Here is a 21,475-nt window from a genome sequence, read left to right as displayed (position 1 = left end):
CATGACATTATGTTTAAATGTTGTTATGGAGCTTTTGTCCTGTGATGCCAAAAATAAATTCCCTACCCCAGCTTTAAAGGGACTGTTCACCCCAAAATCAAAAATAAATCTTTTTTGCTTTGACATGCAGTACTATTTATCCATCTAGTTTGTTTTTGTGTGTGTTTAGTTTTTGAAATATCAGCCGAGATGTCTGCCTTCTCTCGGATATAATGGCCGGATGCAGCATGTAATTACAGCTCAGTTTTATCTCATTGATGGTCACCCTCACTGTTTACTGTTCACTCTCTTTACACTGTAGCAGAGCTGTAGTATTAAACCCCACACACTGTTACCATGGTAACCACAGGTATCACCAAATCAACCAGGACTGAAATTATAAGAATAGAACTTAAATGGCTGGACTGTGCTCTATTATTTAATAATCACTACAAGTAAATATGACAGCATGTTACAAACATTGCATTTCAACCTTTATTGAGAAACAGCTAATGCTAATTTGTTTCTTTGTTGGAAACGGAGATAGATGAGGAAATATGTATCTGCAATTACTTTTAACTTGGTGGTTGGGCTCCTCAGTGCATCTCTGGCATCAGCTTTTCTCTGCTGTGTATTACAAAATACTGCAGCTGCTGCTTTTTGATTCAGAAGCAATTTCATGCTCTGGAGTCCAATTTAATGTGAGGATAACCTATATGTCGATGTACACTGTGCTTAATGCTTTCTAAAGGAGTTTGTGTCTAGTTTGCGGTGATCAGCTCTCAGTTTTTTTTTTTTTTTTTTACAGATGCTTGGCTTGTTGAGATGGATCTAATTAGCTTACCAAGACTATCAGGGTCAAAATAACAAACTGTTCACTCGCTGCAGCTCACAATGCAACTCCAAGAATCTTGGATCCCCTTTGACTCTGAGCTTCGTGTCTTTAATGAGCTTACAGCATTTATTTCTACTGACTGGACTCTGCTCTTCTACATGCGTCTGACAAGCCTCATCTCATGCACAGTTAAAGAACACAACATGGGGAATAAATACTGTCATGTCATGAGCAAAACTGTAGGATTGCCTCTTTGTGCAGGGTAGCTAAACTAGTGCAATGCTGTTATTTTTAACATTCCCAATCGCATCTTGTCATTTACTGTGGTATGTAGACTAGAGTGGTTGTTTTGAGCTCTCTCCTCATGTCTAGGCTGAGAGTGCGAGCTGAAGGCACGAATAAGCCCAGCGGTCTTGGTTAAGTTGTAACAACAACTGACAGCATTCGCCTGCAGCTTCCTACAGGGCTCAACACTCAGGTGCATTTACTACACCTGCCTTCAAGAAGAGAATCGAGCCTCGAAACATCAGGCCCGTTTCACTGCTTTTACAGAGAGAGAAAAAGAGAGGAAAGAAAAAGGATTATCCGTCTTGTTATCTTTTAACAGCAGTCTTATCTTGATGTCCTGATGTGGTGTCTCTCGCACACAGAGGACAGGAAGGGACTGTCTGTGTTGTTACACTTTCACAAAGACCTCATTCTGCCTGGTCGTTAGTGCTTTGGACAGGATGAGAGGGTTTATAGAGAAGGGATGTTATAAATGCATTTGAAAAGGAATTGATGTTTTAGCAGTTATTACAAAGTACTTTGTCAGTCGTCCTCAGGGAGCTTTCAGCGGAAATCAAATATCTTTTCAGAGAAATGGGCTGTGTTAGTCCTTTAGCCTTTGACATGCAACACACATAGTACTGCACATTTTCCACCAAATGTCCAGAAGACCACCATGGTGCAATGTCCTTCAGGCATGGGACCTAATTTTAGACCAGAACCTAGAGGAAACGTTGTGAGTGATCAAGGCACACTCGTTGACTGCCTCCCAGCCAATCTAGCTGACAGCCATACATGCCTGTGCACTATGTGGAAAATGGGTTACTGTGTAAATCTACCATAGGCAGAGGTAATATCTTAATCTGCAGGAGCTGGCCTTCTGTATCCCACAAAACCAGCCGTAACCAAGGTAACTGACTCATTTCATAGCAATTTTAAACTCAAATTTTAGGCAAATATATCAGCTGAAACGAGTTACTTTCAGTGTTTATATTTCGTCTTTCTATGGTAATGTCGATTTTGGTTGACCTGTTTTATGAAGATCAGTTTATTTCCAATAGTTCAGACTTGATGTCCACATGAAACTACATTTTAATAGCTCCTGTACTGTGAAGTATTTCTGAATGAAACAGAATAGGCAGACAGGACATTAAAATGGGAGGAATTGATTTGAATGTTGAAAAGTAGGTGTGTCCGTTTCTTAAATGGCTCTGTGCCACTAAAAAATGAAGATTGTTTGGTGGGTGGATGCTGTAATATTATTGGTTGAAATTGGTTGGTTCAACATCTCCATCATAGTGATTATATATGGTTCATATTTTGTTTTACAGGAAAAATTTTGATTAGAAGCCCACTAATGCTGGATTTTTTGAGACAATAATGAAACTAGGGATTAAAATATAACAATATATTGAGAGATTTTGCAATGATCCTTTAAATGTGGTTATCAAAGATATATAATGGAGGAAGAATATTTTATAGTTTACGATAAACTTTATTTTCCAAAATGATGTCAAGGCACTGAAACAGTTAACCCTTACTGTTTTGACTGACTATAAGTAACTGTTAAACAAAAAAAAAGTTTGAAAGTTATAAAAACATTGAAAAAACAAATATTGGACATATATATGCAAATACCAATATAGACTGATATAGCTGTGATATAGGCTGATATTGGCCAATAATATATTCTGTCTGGCTCTAAATTTGATATAAGACTATAAAGACTTTCATTTTTTGTATTTTTTGGAATTGTTTTATAGGTGCACAATATGATGGGGTATGTGATCTCAAAGAGATAAAAAGAAATCTTTCATTTCATCTCAACTATAAAGTTGTAATATAAGCTCCACTCTATCTAAGGCACAAGGGAGGAGCCCAGGAATTCATTGGGAGGCATTTGTGTTTGAATAGTTTATATTTTAGATAGGATATTTTTTTCTTGTCTCTGAACTGTCTGCAGTCTGGCTGGACACCTAAATCCTTTTAGTGGTTTGGCAGCCAGCCATACGAGTCTTTACTTCTCCATAGGTGTTTACTTAACATACATTTTGTGTATATTTAGTGGATTTACCACCTAAGCACTTTTTAAAAGTTAAATAAAAACAAGTCCTCAGTTGACTGAACCAACATGCCAGAGAAGTGTCTGTGATTTGTTTCAGATGGTATGAGGAAGCAGTTTGTTATTGCTGAGAAAGGCAAATCTGACTAAACTCCCTCTGTTCATTCTCATGGCCCCATATATTTAAGTGAACATGGTGCAAGGAAACATTCGGCCTAACTTAGATACATGAACACATAAAATTGCTGAGCTCTGGAAATTCCAGAAATGTGAAATTGTTTCCCCTCCTGAGGAGTCTGAGTTCGTAAAATTCCAACACTAATGACGTTGAAAACCAGGCTCGTTAGGAGCTCCACAAAGGGCTTCTAATCCCTCATTTTGCCCTGTGTTTCAAGGGGAATGTTCTACTTTGATATTCACGCTCTGTTGCTTTAAGCTGACTTCTTGTGTGTTCACCTCACTGACATAATTAAGCACAGCCGTGTGAAACCTTTGTTTGCTTCCTTACACTCACCTGTTTTGCTCATTTTTTGCATTGCAAATGTGAATATGAGTTTGTATGTTCTCTAAGACCTGTATTATCTGTATTCCAGTTAAAACCATTGTGAGAGTCCATCAACAGTCTGAATGAAGCAGCAGCACTCTGCTGCACTTGTGTCTCGGTGTTTGATCAGCGATGCTGCCTCCTGATCACAGTTGGCATTGTGCCCTGGGGCCCGAACAAAGGCAGGGGCTGGGGCGCCGACAGGGGCCTGGTCTGTATCAGACACTTTATTTGTTTTGGGGGATGGGGGGATAGGATAGGCAGCGGCATGGCTGCCTCCCCCTCAGTGAAGAGAAACTCCTGTGTCAGGAGAGAGAGAAACGCCCTGTGAATACCCCCCAGTGAGACATTTGGCTTTCATTTTTTTAGTTCATGGAAAACTGTTGGAAGCTTAGAGCATAAATGCATCCGTTTGATAAACATGATTTCTTTCAACAGCTGTATTCAGTCCTCATTTGTTCTGTATTTGATCTGACACTATTTCTTTTCTTCCAGATTCAGATACCTGAACTTTGTGTGTCGGTTGATACAGAGTACCAATCCAATACCAGTGTGTGTGTGTGTGTGTTTTTTTAATCTTCAGTTCAGTCCACTCTTGAAAGAGTGTGTTTGTTTTCCTCACAACACATCCAGGCCACAATCGCAAAAGAAAGACTCAAAAAGTCTGCTCCTGGTTTTACCATGGACGCCCACAAAACCAAACCAAATCAAGAAAGAAAGATTGAAAAAACATGTGTATTTGCAGTTAAATACACAATCCACTGAGTTATTCCTCCTCCTGACAGAGACTATGCTTCTCTTTACCATGATCTGACTAAGATAACCTAGACTTTGCATCACAATCTGATCCAGAGGTACAGCTGGCCTTTCTCTTCTCCATTGACCATTTACAATTTGGTCCATAGGACACTGCTGAAGAAGTAGAAAGGTCCAGTTTCACTGCTAATACTTGCTGATACCCATCCCCACATTTTAGGCCGTCTCAGATGCATTTTCCAAGACTTGTATCAGTATCAGAACAACCCTATTTCATCAAAAGCATATAATTGTTTTTTTTTAACATGATAAAAGATCATAAAGATGACTCACCGTTTGAAGGTCACTTCACTATTCTATTATCATTTACTGTTCCAGACCTTTATATGTGGCCTGGGCAAACCTTTTATAATTACATGAAATGAAAATTCCACTATACTAAATCTACCATTTTGGGCTCCATATCCCCAAAACCAACTTAGGAAGTCGTCACATTTCATTACACCAGCACCATTGCAGTGTGTCTCTGATCCCCTGTCCAGATTATGCTTTTTTTGTCGTAAATGTTCACTAGGATATTCTGGAAGTCTGCTTGAGTCAAAGTGAAAGAAAAGTGAAAGGTCTCGTGTGCATGTAAAGTAAGGTTAAAGGGTTAGTTCGGATCATTTCATATGGGGTTGAGATTGACTGATGGTCAGTGTATTACCGAGAGATGGTGAGCAGCCCACCCCCAGTTTGGAGAAGCTGAGAGGGGCACCAGCATAGGAATTAAGCAATGTACTGCTAGGGTCAGCACTAGTATTTTAGCCACTTAAAAACCTGTGCATCTAAAAAAAAAAATTCAGTGTAGTTTAAGTGCTTATCTATGTCAGATATATTCAATGCTTTATCTTACCATCAACCTTTTCTGAGGGGAAACCACAGTTATGTAAGTCAAATATCGCTCTGTCAGAACTGACCAAAATCCATGGACAAAATCAGGCAAACACTGGGGTTGCTGGTGTACCATTGCCTCGATGTGTTAGTTTATTTGTGTTCTTGTGTGACACACTGAGACAAACTAACCGATCGAGGCAGTGGCATTGTAAAATTACTTATTTCGCCCTTAGAGTTTGGTTTAGAGAGTGATATTTGGGTTATATAACATCTGTGTCTTGACAGCCTTTTATTTATTTTTTTTAGTGTAGACCTTTTTTTCAAGGGGCTAAAATACTCTTTTTTGCTGCCCCTGTCCACAGCAGTACTATGCTTAGCTTCTGTGCTTAGCTCCTGTCTCCTTCCCACAGCCAACCAGCATCTACTATAGGTAATACACTGACTATCAATAAGTACCTCATACAACACCACATCAAATTATCCAAACTATCCCTTTAAAGTCTATTAACATACACTGTAATGTTGAAGACAGATGAAGCAGGGAAGTTACTGCTGTGCCAATAAATACCTGACTGCTGTCCTCTGTTTTTACTTCCATACACATACTCTCCATAAAACCCCTGGCTGATGATTGATTTAAAGCCTCTACCTGATCCACCACCCCTCCTCCTGCTGTAATGAGGACTGACAGGCACAAAGATGCACAAATGTGTGTATGCGTTTGTGAGGCATATTTCTATTTTACACCATTTCACAAGTCATGCAAACTGCTTTCACATGTTCACTAATTGCTTGCAGGGAACAGTTTTTTTCCCTGCAATGTGAGGAGGACATGATTTTGTAATTACTCCTCTGGCATCTCTAACTGAAGAAAACACTCCAGCTGTTTCATGTTTGTATACCCTCTGTGCCACAGCTACATCTACTCACAGGCGTTGTAATAAACAAGACACACCAATGTATCGTATCTCTGAACCGCCTTATATTCAGCACCCACATGTCCCTCTGCCTCTCGACTGTTTTAATATCCTCCTCACATGACTATATTGGCACATTTGCTGCTGTTTCTCATGAGGCTTTTATCTGTGGGCTATCTGTGTGCTGCTTCTTGGACTGGCGTCTTGCCTATCAGCTTTACGGCACAGCCAGGCCCCATATTGTCACCATCTCGCTATGTCCCTGGGCTTCAACAAATCCTGAAGGACACGGGCCTTTTGTTTGTTTATATGTGTGTGTGAGTGTGTTTCCACAGGTCCCAGAGACACTGGGGCCTCTTATCTGACTCTCAGGGTTCTTTAGATAATTTTGCCTCCTCTCACAGAGGTGGGGGATGGAAGGAAGAAGGGATGGATGGTTGGCCTGGGTTGCTTTTAGAGGTTTGTGCTCAGCTTTGGAACAATTCATGGTGGTAGAGAGGTTAGACAAGCAGCAGTTGCTTAAATCCACTGTCCTCATATCCTACACCTTGTCAAATGCTAATGCATTCTATAAATAAGAAGTACAAATCCCAAGGCCATGACTCAAGAGTCCCTGTGATGAAGACCTTTTTGATTAACCGACCATTTAGGAACAAGCCAGCGTGAGTTCATCTTTCCTGTCCCCTTTCCTCTCACCCTCCTCTCCTCCTGTAGTTCATTTATCAGTCATCAGACATCAGTTTTTACCAATCTGATGGTGGGTTTACAAATCTAATTTGAATGTATATGAAATGTGATAAAATTGTCCCCTTTAATTAAACAATTAATGCCTCCCAGCAGCCGTGCAGAGAAATTAATTGTTTTTATATAGGATTATTGGTAAACCCAGGCTTTCATAAATGAAGTAATTAAATCAGAATTATTGTCACTTTTGATATACATGCATACATGCAGCAAATGGTTGCTGTGGACATTCACAGCAGTGGCATTAACCACATCCCCCATAGGCTCATCTAAAAGCTGTCAAATGCTCAGGCAGTGGAGTAAAGTGCTTGTCATCCGTCACCCCTTCATCATTTAATGTTCAATTATGTCAAAACAGCCTTTAGGTCATCACCACTGAGAATTGATGGCAGCTCTGTGTGGCAAGTGGAGCTTTCAGGCTGCATTACAGCACAATCAGAATGGTTCAACGGTCCCAGCCCTCTGCAACACTAAATAAACCAGGGCCAAGCTCGCTCTTGGGAGCACCCACATTGCTTCAAATTGAATAGTTCCAGTGGGGGCACTGGGGCGAGCATTCACAGCCTTCTTTTTGAGCAGCGACCAAGTTATGAAGTTATCCTCTGCCGTGCTTGAAATAATTGATGTTCCTCTGCATGGTCACAGGGGACTGGCTCGACAGTTTACGATGGGGAGAGCGTCTGTGCTGTTTAATTTGGTCAAACCAGAGCCCCCAGACTGCAATTTTACCATAATGAATCACTAATTTTCATCCCATCCAGGAAAATCTGCCACACTATTCAAAAGCTCTGTCATGGCTGTTTTTTTGTTTGTTTGTTCTCGTCTTATGTGTGAGATGCTTTCTTTTTGCTTAGCTGAAAATGACACTTTCAAGATTGTTAACTGTGTGTGTGTGTGTGTGTGTGTGTGTGTGTGTGTGTGTGTGTGTGTGTGTGTGTTTGTGTTTGGGTGTATTCAAGGAGCACTAAACTGAAAATGCTTCCACTTGCAGTGTTGTGTATGAGAGAAAGATGTAAATGTATGCTTGCATCTTAATTATTAGATCCATTGTCCCCTGCTGCACACACACACACACACACAATTATACATTTTTTTGTTTGTAGCTATTTGGCTCAAACACTAAATCAATGCTTTCACTACCATTGAGACTTGTCTGAGACCAAATGCATGTGTAACTCCACAAACCTCAAAGAACGTAAACAGAACTAAATCCCAGTGCAACGTCATTGACCTCTTTCGCCTAGCCAAGCCTTTGCTTGTTGCTGTTGTTTCGTTGTGAGCCTGAAATAGCGGCCTCTTTATCTCCCATGGTAAGACTTGGCTTTTCAGACAAGGATGCTCTTTGAGGTCAAAAGGTGCAGAAAGAGGCTTATGAACCACTGTGGACCCTGCCAAGACTCTAAGGGTCTTTAGCTTGGCAAGCGCAAGGGTCAGGAGAGGTTAGGCTGTCAAACTGTCTCCTGGTTTCAGGGTTTATTGCTGTCTGCGAAAGCAGCTCCTCACACCACGCAGCTTAACCTCCAGTCTGCCTACAAGACCTCTGACAAAAACACTTCTGTGTAAAATGGTATCCATGCTTAGAAATCTATGTACATGTCACTGAGAAACTAATCTCTGCTAGCTGCAGCCCAGAGCTCCAGTAGTCTGAATCAGCCAAACTGATATCTTATTACCAATACATTGGTATCATGTACTGTATGTTGGCTGATAAGAAACAAGAAATAGACATGGCATGTCACCATTTCTGTGTGCCAACATGCACAGCTGTAGCACACCAACTTTGTTTTGACCTTAATGGAATCGAACCTCGATTGGTATCATTGGTAACTCCCGTGTTTACCTTACTATTTCATGTCAAAATGGATGCTGTGATAAATTGCAGTGCAACACTTGGTTTAAGGTCATTTAGTAACATTGTCACCATTGTATACACCATAGCAGAGAGCATGAATAAGTTGATGCTTCATGTTGGTCACAGTTCTTTAAAAAAACATGGGATCTCTATCAGGATTATGTGTATATATGTTGAAAAATTACCTCCAACCATTATATTGTTATTGGATTTTTTTTTAAATGATCAACATTGGAATTGTCCATCTAGGCTTATATGGCAGGTTTTCTCAGTAGGGCTGTTGCGGTGGTGGAATGTCCCTAGTAGTTGGCTAAATAGTGAGGTATGTGGTATTATTGACATTCTGTTTGCACATTACTTTATCTCTGATGATCTCTGAAATGAAGTAATTTAGTGCAGTTATCTATGGATCTTACCTCCCTACACAGCAGGCAACTTTATAGTCTGCGCAAGCTAGCTGCTGGGTGCTTCTCATAGTTACACAATGTGGCCAAGCAAATGAACTCTTCACTTCAACCATTTCTTTTCCACACATAGCCATGTTTTTACCTTCAAGTAAATTTACAAACAGCAACCACCCCAGCAGCAAGTCAGCACACACATACACTCACACACACTGGCAACAAGGGTCGCCACAGAACAGAACTGGCTGGCTTCTGTATAACAACAAAGCAAACACAAGCTGAGCCAGCTGCAGCATAAACTTCCACAAAAAACAACACGAAAAAACAGTTGTCAGCATCCGACCTACTACTCTGGTTATTTAGTTGCTTCAACTGATACTTAATGTTCATATAGTTTCTCTTAACTGTCCCACAGTATTACAACATTAATCCAACACTGCAGCTTGTGGTAGTAGATATATAAGCAGTGCAACATGCTAACGCAGTTCAACAGGGCAATCTACGAAATAAAAAGAACAACAACATAAAATGTGGCAAAACTCCCAGCTTCCGAGCTTGAAGTCGAGTCTCAGAGTCTATCCATCCTTGAGCATTAACTGTTATGGGCTCTCTTATTGTTGATTGCCTTTTTTTATTTGTTTGTTTTTTGAAGCATTGATTCATTTATTTAACACGCCTAGCCTCATGGGAAACAAAGAAATAATATGAACAAAGCGCTTTTTACCGTTGTTTGTCAATGAAATGGTATTTCAAAACTGTGGTTATTGTGACAGCACTATTTCTCAGATTCTTTCATTTTGTTAGTAGCCATTAAAATGTAGATAATAATGATCAATGGCCATCACAAATTAGCAGCACTCAAAGTGAGGTCTCTGGACTGCTCTGTTTGTCTTACCACCTGTCAGAAATACTCAGCAGTATTATGTGGTTTAAACGTATAAATAAAAAAAAGAAAGAAACAAAAAAAAAAAACAAGCAGTTCCATACATTTAAAAGTTGTTAGTGACTAATTTTATTTTGATTGGCTAAACGATTAATCAGCTTCTCATTTCAATCACGATGATAATTTCTAGCGATGCTGTGCCTGTGCTTTCAGTGTTTGTTTTTAATGAAACCACGTGGGTGCTTATAAAGATGCCTCCCTGTGGCAGGTTTGAACTGGAGTTTGTCGACTTCCACAAATGCTTTTTGAATAATGGAAAAGTAACGTTAACTTCCCTTTTCATAACTCTCCCCTCTACCCACTCAACCCCTTTCTCTCTCTCTGTCTCTCTCTCATGCCGTCTCTTAAGCGCCACGGCAACCTTCTCCGAGGGATTGGTTGCCAGGAGACAGGATTCGCTCCCCATTGTATGCCGACAAAGGTGGAGGGGGCGGGTGGTGGGGTTACAATCAGCAGGACCAGAGAGAATTGGAGGCCTAGGGGACTGGCACTCTACAATCATGGGTGTGTTAGAGAGGAGGAGGACAGGCAGGGAGGGATGGAGAGTTTTGGGGGGGGTGATTGAGTGAATGAATGGCAGTTGGGGTGTTGGGTGGAGCGCGCTGACACCCTAAATTCCTCTTGTTCATTCCCGGTCTCCCAGTAACCACGCTGGGATGTGCTGTGTCAGACACTGTGGTGGTGGAGACTGGAGGGAAAGAGACGCTCACGGAGACACAGCCAGCCATGAATAGTTATTAAGACAGACTTTTTAATTAGCCAGCGTGCCCTCCCCCACTACGCAGACACACACACACACACACACACACACACACACACACACACACACACACATACATACACGCACAGCAGGACACACAGTCATACTACAACAGCAGACACTGAGCTCAAGGAAATTGTGTGTGTCTGGGGTACATGCATGACTGCATTTACCAACAGTCCATTTTTCATAGTTTTCCTTTTGACTGTAATGATGGTTTCTCTTATCAGCTGATTATATTACCTTCGAGGAAGAAGGCCAGTTTACTTTAGCCGTAGTGCCATTACTCTAAATAAAGACTGACAGTCAACCCATATAAGCCAGTGATTATATGGAGCGCTAGCTCACCATAGCAGAGACTTTGAGCTCACTAAGATCATTTCTGCTCTGAGTCACGTGCTCTAGAGTTCACACACTGTATGTACAGTGTGTGTTGATAGTTGCTTGTTACTGATTAACACTGTGAGCTGCCTTTTTGAGCATGCCAACAGGGTTATTTGTGTTATTCCACTCGTGGTAGAGAATATGTTTTTCCCCAGCTAGTTATGTTGAAATCCTCCATTAATCATCGGGTTTGTTCCAAAGAACTAAATCTAAATTACCATATCCCGATAAGTTTTGATGAGGGCTATTATTTTTAAATTAGTCATGATGATTTGTGATCTTAAAGACCCTGAAAACCAATTTTCTCAATCATGGTTTTACCATGAGTAATGGGGTCCTACATAAACACATAAAGTTCAAACACTTTGGGTTATTTTATATGAGTGATTCCCATGTTCCTCTCACTGATTAAAGTAGGCTGGAAAAAGGTCACTTGAATCAATTGGATGACAGTTTTGGGATTGTTTGGGATTCTCATGTTGCCATACCACTCTCAGCCAAATCTGATCAAACTACCCCCACACAGTTCCGATGAAGCAGACCAGCATAGTTTGGATGTTTTAAACTCTTAGTAATGAATTCCTAAGGATGTTGTTGGAAACTTTAAATGTTGATGATTGCATACTTAGCAGTGCATATTAAACATTGCAGAGATTTGAAAGATTTGAAGCCATGATTTCAGGAGCTTTAAATTAAAATTTAAGGTCAAGTGTCATTAATTCAGTGTTTGTTTCTAATGTTACATTGTTGTTTATACAACAGCACTTGATTTGACTGGGCTTACCTGTTCACATAGTGTTTATTTCCCTTCCTATTGCCGTGTTTACAGGCCTTTGATTTTTGAATGATTTTTTTATTAAAAAGATTAAAAGGATTGTTTTTTATAAAGCTTGTATCTCCATTATAGTGATTTGGCTGTCATGGAAAGGATGGCCATCTGGGTGTGAAAAATGTGGCACTTTTTCCCCTCACAAATGCCTTTTATTGCTAAAGATGATGATCGTACATAATTTGGGACATGTATCTTATTGATGTCACTGGAATGCTTTGTTGATGCATTTAATATTTTGACTTTTAAAGCCCCTGAAACAAATCTTAATGACTGAATAAGCAACAATCTAAGTTGTCTATTGGAGCTTAATGCTCCAGAAAAGGTGGAGGTGGTTGTGCTTTGTTGGATTTAATTGGCAGTGTGGGAAACATAAGCAAATAACCTCACAATGGTAGTCACATTTTGATTTGATTTGATTTCAGGTTCATCCACTAAAAGCATTTATTTTTGATACTGCTGGGCTCAGATTATAATTTAAAGTGTCTGACAACATGGAAAGGACCACTACATACACAAACTTACAACATGTTAGTTTGGAACCAAACTAAGTTGTTAAAGCACAAGTAACGCAATAACAAACAAACTAGGCTAATCCTGGCCCCATACTACATAAGTTTCACACCCCACTCACAGTTTTCTTAGTTTAGGATTTTAAAACTCCTGTAGTGTTGGGCCAGCTTAACTGACCAAAGCAGCGGTACACAAGCAACTCCTGTGTTCTGCGAGGTAAAAATTGTTTTCATCGGTGGTTTCTGGTGGCTTTGAACAGAGCGATATAACGTATTTTTCTGGTTAAACAAAATGGGTCTGACTCTTCAACAAAAAGATCCTTTCTATGCTGTTGTCAAACACTTAGAATATTATTCTGAGGCTGTCAGTGGCAAAAACAAGCACTTTAAGTGAACATTCTGACATGTCTGTCCCCAAGGATTTCATTGCATCCATTGCAACATATTTTGCGGATGTAGGCTGAGGTGATCTACTGGTCCTGTTCCAAAACTTTTGGTGCCTACTAATCCTTAAACCTGAAAATACGAATGTGAAAATAGAGCCCAGATTAAAAAATACCAGAATTACCCTTTAACATTGTCTGCCTACCTGCTATAATTGCGGATATACTGTGACTTTGAAGTAACCGACCAAATGATCTCTTTGCACATGCAGCAGTTGGATTAATCATGTTTATAGATTCCTGTCTGCTGGTTAAATGTGGAATTAACCTGAAATTACACTCACAGTGATTATGTTCCTCTGCTGTCACCTGAGCCAAAAGACAGGCAGGTTTATAAGTAAACCGTTGGAAGGGATGAAATCCTGAAATGGCACTTTTTCCCATTTCTGTGACGCAGAATGGAGGAGGCCTCCAGCTGAACTGTAATTTAAAGAAACGCTGCCTCAGAGGTCCGTCACTGATTTAACAAGTACATCAGACAGTGTCCCTTATTACCCGTCAGAGAAACCCGTCTGTTCCAGCTGAATACTTTTCTTTTTCTCACTGAATGCAATTTTCTCCCCTTTCTAAGCAACTTTGAAAAATGCCCCAGCTTCTTTAAGTGCTTGATGAATTGACACAGCTTTCTGTCATGCAAATGCCAAGCTGTGTATCCGTTTTGACAGTGATAGACACATATCTCAGTTCTCCCTATATTGCTCCCCGTTTTTCTTACTTCTGCTGAAGGCGATGGATCGCTCCCATCAAGGGCGTCTGTCAAAATCTGTGGGCTGAGACGACCAGCTGCAGCACCAGCGGCCGGGGAATAAAACTATGCTTGTGCTTTGCGACCATATCAAGTGCTTACAGACTCTGAGCTTCAACAATTGTGGGTGTGACTGAGACTGTCACTCTCTATATGTGTGTGTAAGCTTCCGTGGTGTATTTTCATTCAGTTGTCTACCACAGCCCATAGCGAAGTGAGGTTTGATACAGAGCTGATGGACATGAAATGCGGCAGGGACCTCAACCTGTAGCTCACTCACACCCTCCTTACCCTGAGGCCAGGATCTAGAAACTTCCTGCACACAATCAGCTGGCAACATCTTTGTCTCAGCTGTACTGCAAAAGGAATATTTTTTTTTATTTTTGTCAGTCAAATAATCAGTATATTTACTTTACTAAATCATAAATGGCCATGATATATCATCAGAGATCAAGGAAGCATGCTAAGTTGAAATACTGGCTTCTGTAACAGCAATGCCACAGCCAGTATGTTCTTCTTGAAATTTCCATTTGGTGTCTGTTTATGAGTCGTAAGAAGTCATTAATAATCTCCTAGAATAATTAGACATTTATAACAGTTAAATTAAGCAATGGGTTTAAAAGCATGATGTGTAACTGCTGTCCCTAAGGGTCTCTTTCACAGTAAAACAATAACAAAAGATGTAGTTTGATGTCGTGAAGTGGCATGGGATCATGGGAGTTGTTTTCCTCACTTTCAAACAACCACCATAGCTGAAGAAATTCTACCTTACGTGACTAGACAGAAATAGCAACTAGAAGCTAGCTAGCAATGGCTAGCAGGAATCACACCGTTAATTTGAAATACGGGTTTCTTCGAGTTTGAACGTGGTTTGGAAATATTTTGGATAATATAAATACACAATAACACAAAATGTGTTGCGTATGTCAGTGTTATTCATGTCGAGTCTGAAATATAGTGAAGCTGGCAAGCAGTCGCCTCCATCCCCAGAGTATGAGCAGTGCGCTACTACTGATTATTTTCATTATTGATTAATCTATTGAGTTATCTTCTCAATTAATCAATTAGTTGTTTCCTCCATTAAATGACAAAAAATTCTGAAAAATGTCAATCAGTGTTAGTCCTAGTTAGTCCTGAAGCCCATGACGATATCCTCAAATGTCTTTTTTTGTCCACTATAAGAGGGGACTAAAGATTAATGTAATATTTGACTGCCAATTGATTAACCGATTAATTGTTGCAGCTCTAGAGTGCAGTACTCATTGTTGAACGTTAGGGTGTTTAATATTTCACCTGTAAGTTGCATAGTTGAAGTCCTTAGCTCGTCACCTTGACCTTGCTCATACTGTTTGTAGACTTGAATAAGAAGCAGTGCAACTGACACAGCGTTGGGTGCTGTTCTGCTGAGTGCCCTCCTTCATGTCGGCCACCTGCCATGTTGTCAAATTAATAAAACAAAGGTAGTGGTCAGGTGAGTTGAAGGACTGAAGGCAGTGCAAGTTTCTGTTGCTCATGCTGACTTTTAAAAGTGATTTTAGCCCTAGAGTACACCATCTGTACTACAAGAGAACATGTGTACATGTAGCACTTTGAACACTAGTTGAGATCCTCTTGTGTTTGCATAGATGCATTTACTCGTTTGTTTGTCTATTATGGAAGCCTTGTAAACAGAAAAGGAACCTTTCCAGGAAAAGAAAGGAGGTTAACAAAGTGTGCATAGTTGCCAGGTTTGGCTCCTGTTTCACCAATTATCTTTTCACATTAGAGTCGGCTCCATCTGTCAGTTTGTGTAAAAGCACTTAAATGAGGTACAGATGTAGATGAAGGAAAATGTTATGGTTTCTATGTTTTATAGATGGGCTGGAAATTTTCTTTTATTATCAGCAGAAAATTTCAGTTACATGTGTTTGTTGTCATTTGTGCGATGTGATAAGTGTAGCACATTTACAGCGCTTTTTAGCAGCAGCATATTGTGGTGATATCTTCTGTTTTTTTTTGTTTCTTTTCTAAAGCTGTTCTCCCCCCGCATGCTGACTGGAAGGTGGCAGGCTGTCAGAAGGATTTTAATGTGTCGAGGCAGCATGTGACAACTCCATTCTCTATGGGCTGTGTTCCTTGCCGCGGCTTAAATCTCTTATTGAATGGAGAATCTTAAACCAGTTGATGTCACCAAGAAATTATGTTTATACGTTCTAAGAATAAATGCTTAAGAGTCTGCTCCAGTTTGGTGATGGGCTACAGTTTCTCCGCATTATAATCACCACTCCTACAGCTAAGCTGTGTTGTGCTCTATTAGTCTCCTTTTTTCACTGTGTGATTTACATTATGCATATTTTAAGAGTTGCTTCTCAGACAAGATGTAGCCATATTTATTTTATGAGTGACATGGTCCCTGAATCCAAACATTTGACAGCTGCCTGCAAATGTTTCTGTAAGACAAGTCTCTAGACACAATTTTCATCAACTTTGCATCCAAGTGATAAAATTAGGTGCAAACATCAGCAAAAACAAAAAAACAAAAACAAACAAAAAAAACGTATCAATCAACTTGATGTAGTAACCTGTTAATGATAAAGGTTCTTTTTCAACTGTAACAGCTGTGAGTGTGTGATCTGATGGACTGTCTGTCTTAGCACAGGTCCATCTGTCTTTTCTTAAGCTCACTGCAGGCAACTATTACTACAGAGGTTTAGCTAATTTGGTCTCAGGTTGAACAAACTACAATGAATCAGAAATACACTTGAAAACAGTTAAAGGAAAAGCTGTTTGTGCTGCCAAAGCTAGAGAGGAACACAAGAGATCCAACTGTGTGAAACAAACTTATAAAAAATAGATGGAAAAATAAATGCCTGGTAAAAACTTTGTATCTAAAATGTTGTACTTATAGTACTTATAGAGTATGTTTGGCTAATTAACAGTGTGTGGATGTTTTTTTTTTTGGAGGGAATCATTTGTATGGTTGTGTGCGAGTTGTTGTACTGGTATCATATGAAACTAGATGACCTGCTTCAAGAAGGGGGACAGATTATACTCCAAAGTTGGGCTAAATTTTGGCAAGGGCAAAACAGACCTGACCATTTTCAAGTGGGTCCCTTGACCTGTTACCTGAAGATACAAGTATGAAAATGGGTTCTGTGTAAAGCACTACTCAGTCTGATTTCAGGTTTAATAGATACATATAGTTTGCTTGTTTGTGTTCTTCTTTAGTCATAGTTATTTATAATTATGAAAATGCCAGTGAGTCTTTACTGTTGTAGTGCCTCCATGTCATTTTGGACAATCAGGTTTATTATTAAATTGTAAGAGATCCTGCCTTCATTACATATCTTTGTTACATTTAAAGGATCACTGACAAAATTTGTGTTTCTGTACATACTGTTTATTCTGTATAGTATATTCTGTGTAAAGAATATCAGCAGATATATAGATATCAGATAGATTTTTACTCATATCTTTACTAATTTCGGTATCTGCATTGGACCCATAAAATCTAGTATCAATCAGACTCTAGCTCTATGGGTGGGTACTTTCATGTCTCATGTCTGTGTTTTTTTATGCAGTATAAATCTGTTATTTTCATCTATTGTAAACAGACTTACATAAATTAACCATAGAACACTAAGTTTTTAATAGAAACTTTATTCAAAACTTTGCAAATCCCAACTGGTTGCATCTGGCAGTTGTGGCATTGCAGTAGGTGCTTCATCATCTGTTGCCTGGCAGAGATCTGCACTCTACTGAGTGACTTCTAGTTTCTAATAAACAGCTTATAGCAGGCATCAAAATCAAAATCCCAATTCTATATACAACTGGAACCTCCTGACAAAAATGTGATATAAATGTTAATATAGGTCTATTAATGTTCTTGACCTAATGTCCCACTGGCTCTTCTTCCATTCTGTGACTGATATGATTGTATTATGGGTAATAATTGCATTCAATGTAATATTAAAATGGTCTTTAAATTTTTTAAATTTAATTAATTGAACACAGAGTGCTTGGACCCCATTGTACCTACTTGCAGGTATAGTTGTTTTATTATTCCACATGTTGCAGCTTTGACAATTTACTCTCTTTGTGTTCCAGGTTTTGCCTCTGGTCTGGAGATTACATCCACGGGGCCAACGTCCATAGAGAAGGCCAGTGGTCAGAGTGTGAAGCTGGACTGCCAGTTCACTCTGGCCCCTGAAGATTCTGGACCTTTGGACATCGAGTGGAGCTTGTTGTCCTCCGACAACCAGAAAGAAGACAAAGTGGTATGTGTAGATGTTTTCCCAAACATTGAAAATACAGTTATATTTCAAAGATAGCAAATGAAAGTAAATTTGGCAGTTATTTGTCCTCTGATCAACTTTATTTAGCACACTCATTTTATCTGTGTTCAAAGAAGTCAAGCTTTGTTCATGCCTTTTGTTAAGTACTTGATAGACTCTTTTCTAACCTGATCTTCTGTTTGTAGCTTTAGAAGTTCTTTCACATGCTCAACAATACGTCAAAAACAGAAATCAGTATTTGTTTTATCTCATAGGTTTAAAGACTTTAAAAGCCTCTCATTTGTTTGCACTTTGTGTGGCTTTGCACTAAGTGAAATGCAATACACCTTCTATGCTAGGTGTGTAGCGTAACATAGGAAGCATACAGTATACAAGAAAAATGTAATTTGAGCCACATACACTTCTATTGAGCATTTGTTGTGTGTAGTGCTCTCACAGACACATGGGAGTGGGAGCGATTGGAGCTGTCTTTATCCCAGGCACTGTCTTTCCGTTCCAGCATGGCCCTCAGCCATGGAAAGGGAAGACTACACAACTCCGCAGGATCCCCACACGCCCTCGGGGCTTTCACAGCCATAGAGACAGATTCTTGCTACAGATCGCTCCAGCGGTGTGGTCCTCTCCCGTTGCTCTCTACTCCCCCCACCACCTACCTGTCACAAAGCCTTCTCATCCCTCTCCTCCACTCTGTTTTTCCATCCTGTATCCTGTGGCTTTAGGGTTTTTTTTTGGCTGAATGTTAGAAATAGGTCACAGGCTCATCATTAGGCTTCTCTGTCTTTGTCAGCCACTCACTGTCCTTTGTCCACTGGCCCAGGTAGACCTCTGTGCTCCTGTGTTTGGAGTTGTGCCATTGAGGAGACACCAATTACTCCCATCTATTTGTCTTCAACCCATTTTGTTTTTACTCTGATTTACTCTCATTATAACTAGAGTGGTGGAGAAAAAGGAGGTGGAGTTAAATAGGTCTATCATTATTGGTTATTCTTAATATATCAGTTGTTCTCATGATGAGACATTGATGTCAGTGCTTTTTAAAGGCATAGTTTGGATTTTTTGAAGTAGTGTTGTGTGAAGTACTTCTTGGTAGACAGTGTATTATGGATAGTAGATGACAGCAGGAGTCCTGGTGTTGGAAGCTTAGCAATGTACTGCTGTGGACTAGTATCACTCAGTATCAATTAAAGTGTACACTACATTTTCACCACTTTACCTTGCTATCACCTGCTGTTATATAGATCCTTTTACAGCTATGGTGGACCATAACAGCTTGTCACTGGGTGCTGCAAACACGATCAGTTTTGATTATGTCCTCAGACCTCAGTGTTCTGGGAGGTAAAATTAAGACTTGTGAAATTGTTTTTGCAAAAGGAGTCTGGATGAGTGAAAAAGGGTGATATTTGGCTTATATCACAGCGGTTTTCCACTGGAAAAGGCTGTCTGGTGGTAAGGTAAAGCTGTGAAAATATTCTAAATACAGCATACACTTAACATATTGATTTTGATATTGATTTTTTTATTTTAGGTGACTAAAATATGTTTTGCTGCCAACCCTGTCCACAGAATTACATTGTTTAGCTTCCATTCTGGTAATCCCGCTGCTTCTCCAAACTGAGGGTGTGTCCATCACTATCTACTGTAGATAATACACTAACAATAGATGAGTACCTTGTACAACCCTACAAATAATCTGAACCATCCCTTTTAAAAGTTCATATTTTCCAGTGTCTCAGTGATGATACAAGAGAGTACAGAGTTCAGTGTGGGTGGTTCCTCAGTTGGGCCTCTTCCTCTTCTTGGCTGAATGCAGCTGTAGAAATATATCAGATTTTACCAAATTGCATCTGGTTCCACAGTTTATTTTCTTTCCAATGTGCCATTTTGCTGAGCTCTATCTCCACACCCGTTAATGTTTCCAAACCTTTGTAGGAATTTAAACAAGCCCGACATATCTCTCTGAACGTATTTGTTCCCCTTGACCTATCAGATTTTGCTCGCTATATATACACACACACATTTGCTCCCATTCATATAGCCTTTAACCAACATGAAGTCATGCTCAGAGTAAACGCTTTGTAATTAGTAGCATATTAATTCCAAGGGGCTGCTTTAATATATGTGACAGTGTTAAATAGGATTAGGCCGATCTGCGGGGACCAAAGCGACCAGGTCAGGCAAGGAAATGAGAGTGAAGGCTAAACTTTATAGCCAGAGGCTCCGGGATGCTCAGAAAGCATGGTGAACCTTGGCTCACATGGCTTGAGACGAGCAAATCCAGGCTGCTCTTAAAGGCACCGCCACTATCAGATAAAACTTTAAAGTGGAGACGGGATCAGTCCACAGGGTCCGATAACTGGGAACTTGAAACCTTGGTTTTGCAAGCAGGGAGATGGGCTGTGTAGTGTGCCTGGGACGCACAAATAACCCTTACTTTAAAAATTCTGTTCATATCAAAGGGAAAATTCCACACCTTTTATGTTGATGGCCAGTCAGTCTTGAAGGTAAATGCAGTCAATTGAAGTTCTCCTTGCTGCAAAATCTGTTGCTCGTCTGTTGCCCTGTGATGTTGCAGTGATGTCATTGGTGTTAAGGAAGAATTAAAGGTTATTTCAGCTTGGATTTCTTGTCTCTTCCTCTGGGTAGCCAGAAGCTATTAGTATTTTGGCACCTGGGGGTTTAGAAAATATTGAGAATATATGATATTATGTTTTTCTCAAAACACTATCTCGGGATTTTTGATGCATGCAAAGATTTGTGGCCGTTCTTAAGTTTGTGTTCTGTTTAAATCCACAACTGCTAAATAGCCGTGTTCTTATCTGGCATCCCTGTTGTGAGTTCATAAAGACGTTTACTTTTTTTAACTGTTTTAACTGTTATGTGTTATACATATGGTGGTGTATTCTTTATTTTATGACAGTTCTCCTAAAATTAAATTAAAAATAGCAATATATCACTTTGTTTAGAGTATCATCATATGTTGCATTGTGTCACCCGATTCTTGCCAGTACACAGCCCTACTGACAGCTGTCAGTTACATTTTCAGATTTTCAGAGAACAAAAAACACACTGGGAAAGCTGCCAATTCTGCCTTTGAAACTGAAAACACATTTCAATTGATTGTTGATGTAATATTGAAATTATTACACCCCAATTCTGGTACATGTAGGCACTGAGGAATTTATTGATTCAATTGATTGAATTGACCATCAGCACTGAGTGGACATCCACAGAAAAAGTGTTAAATTTAGCCTCTAATGCACCATATATTCTAGCTGCCTTTTCTTTACATTGATGCAATCAGAGGTAATTCCACAGCATTATCCATTCAGTCCAGTATCTGGTGGGGAAT

The 21,475-nt window shown here is 39.7% G+C and overlaps 1 protein-coding gene across 1 annotated transcript in view; it reads left to right on the top strand.

The window, feature by feature from the left end:
* cxadr (CXADR Ig-like cell adhesion molecule) overlaps positions 1 to 21,475 on the top strand; it is a 52,634-nt gene that overhangs the window by 14,852 nt on the left and 16,307 nt on the right. The window contains exon 2 of the mRNA XM_084730528.1: positions 17,939 to 18,108. Within this exon, the coding sequence (XP_084586654.1) occupies positions 17,939 to 18,108 (170 nt within the window). The remainder of the gene's footprint in view (positions 1 to 17,938; positions 18,109 to 21,475) is intronic.

This window comes from Lutjanus erythropterus, chromosome 11 (assembly GCF_056507025.1).
Source record: "Lutjanus erythropterus isolate fLutEry1 chromosome 11, fLutEry1.hap2, whole genome shotgun sequence".
Taxonomy (NCBI): Eukaryota; Metazoa; Chordata; class Actinopteri; order Lutjaniformes; family Lutjanidae; genus Lutjanus; species Lutjanus erythropterus.
This window is presented reverse-complemented; position numbering and strand designations above follow the sequence as displayed.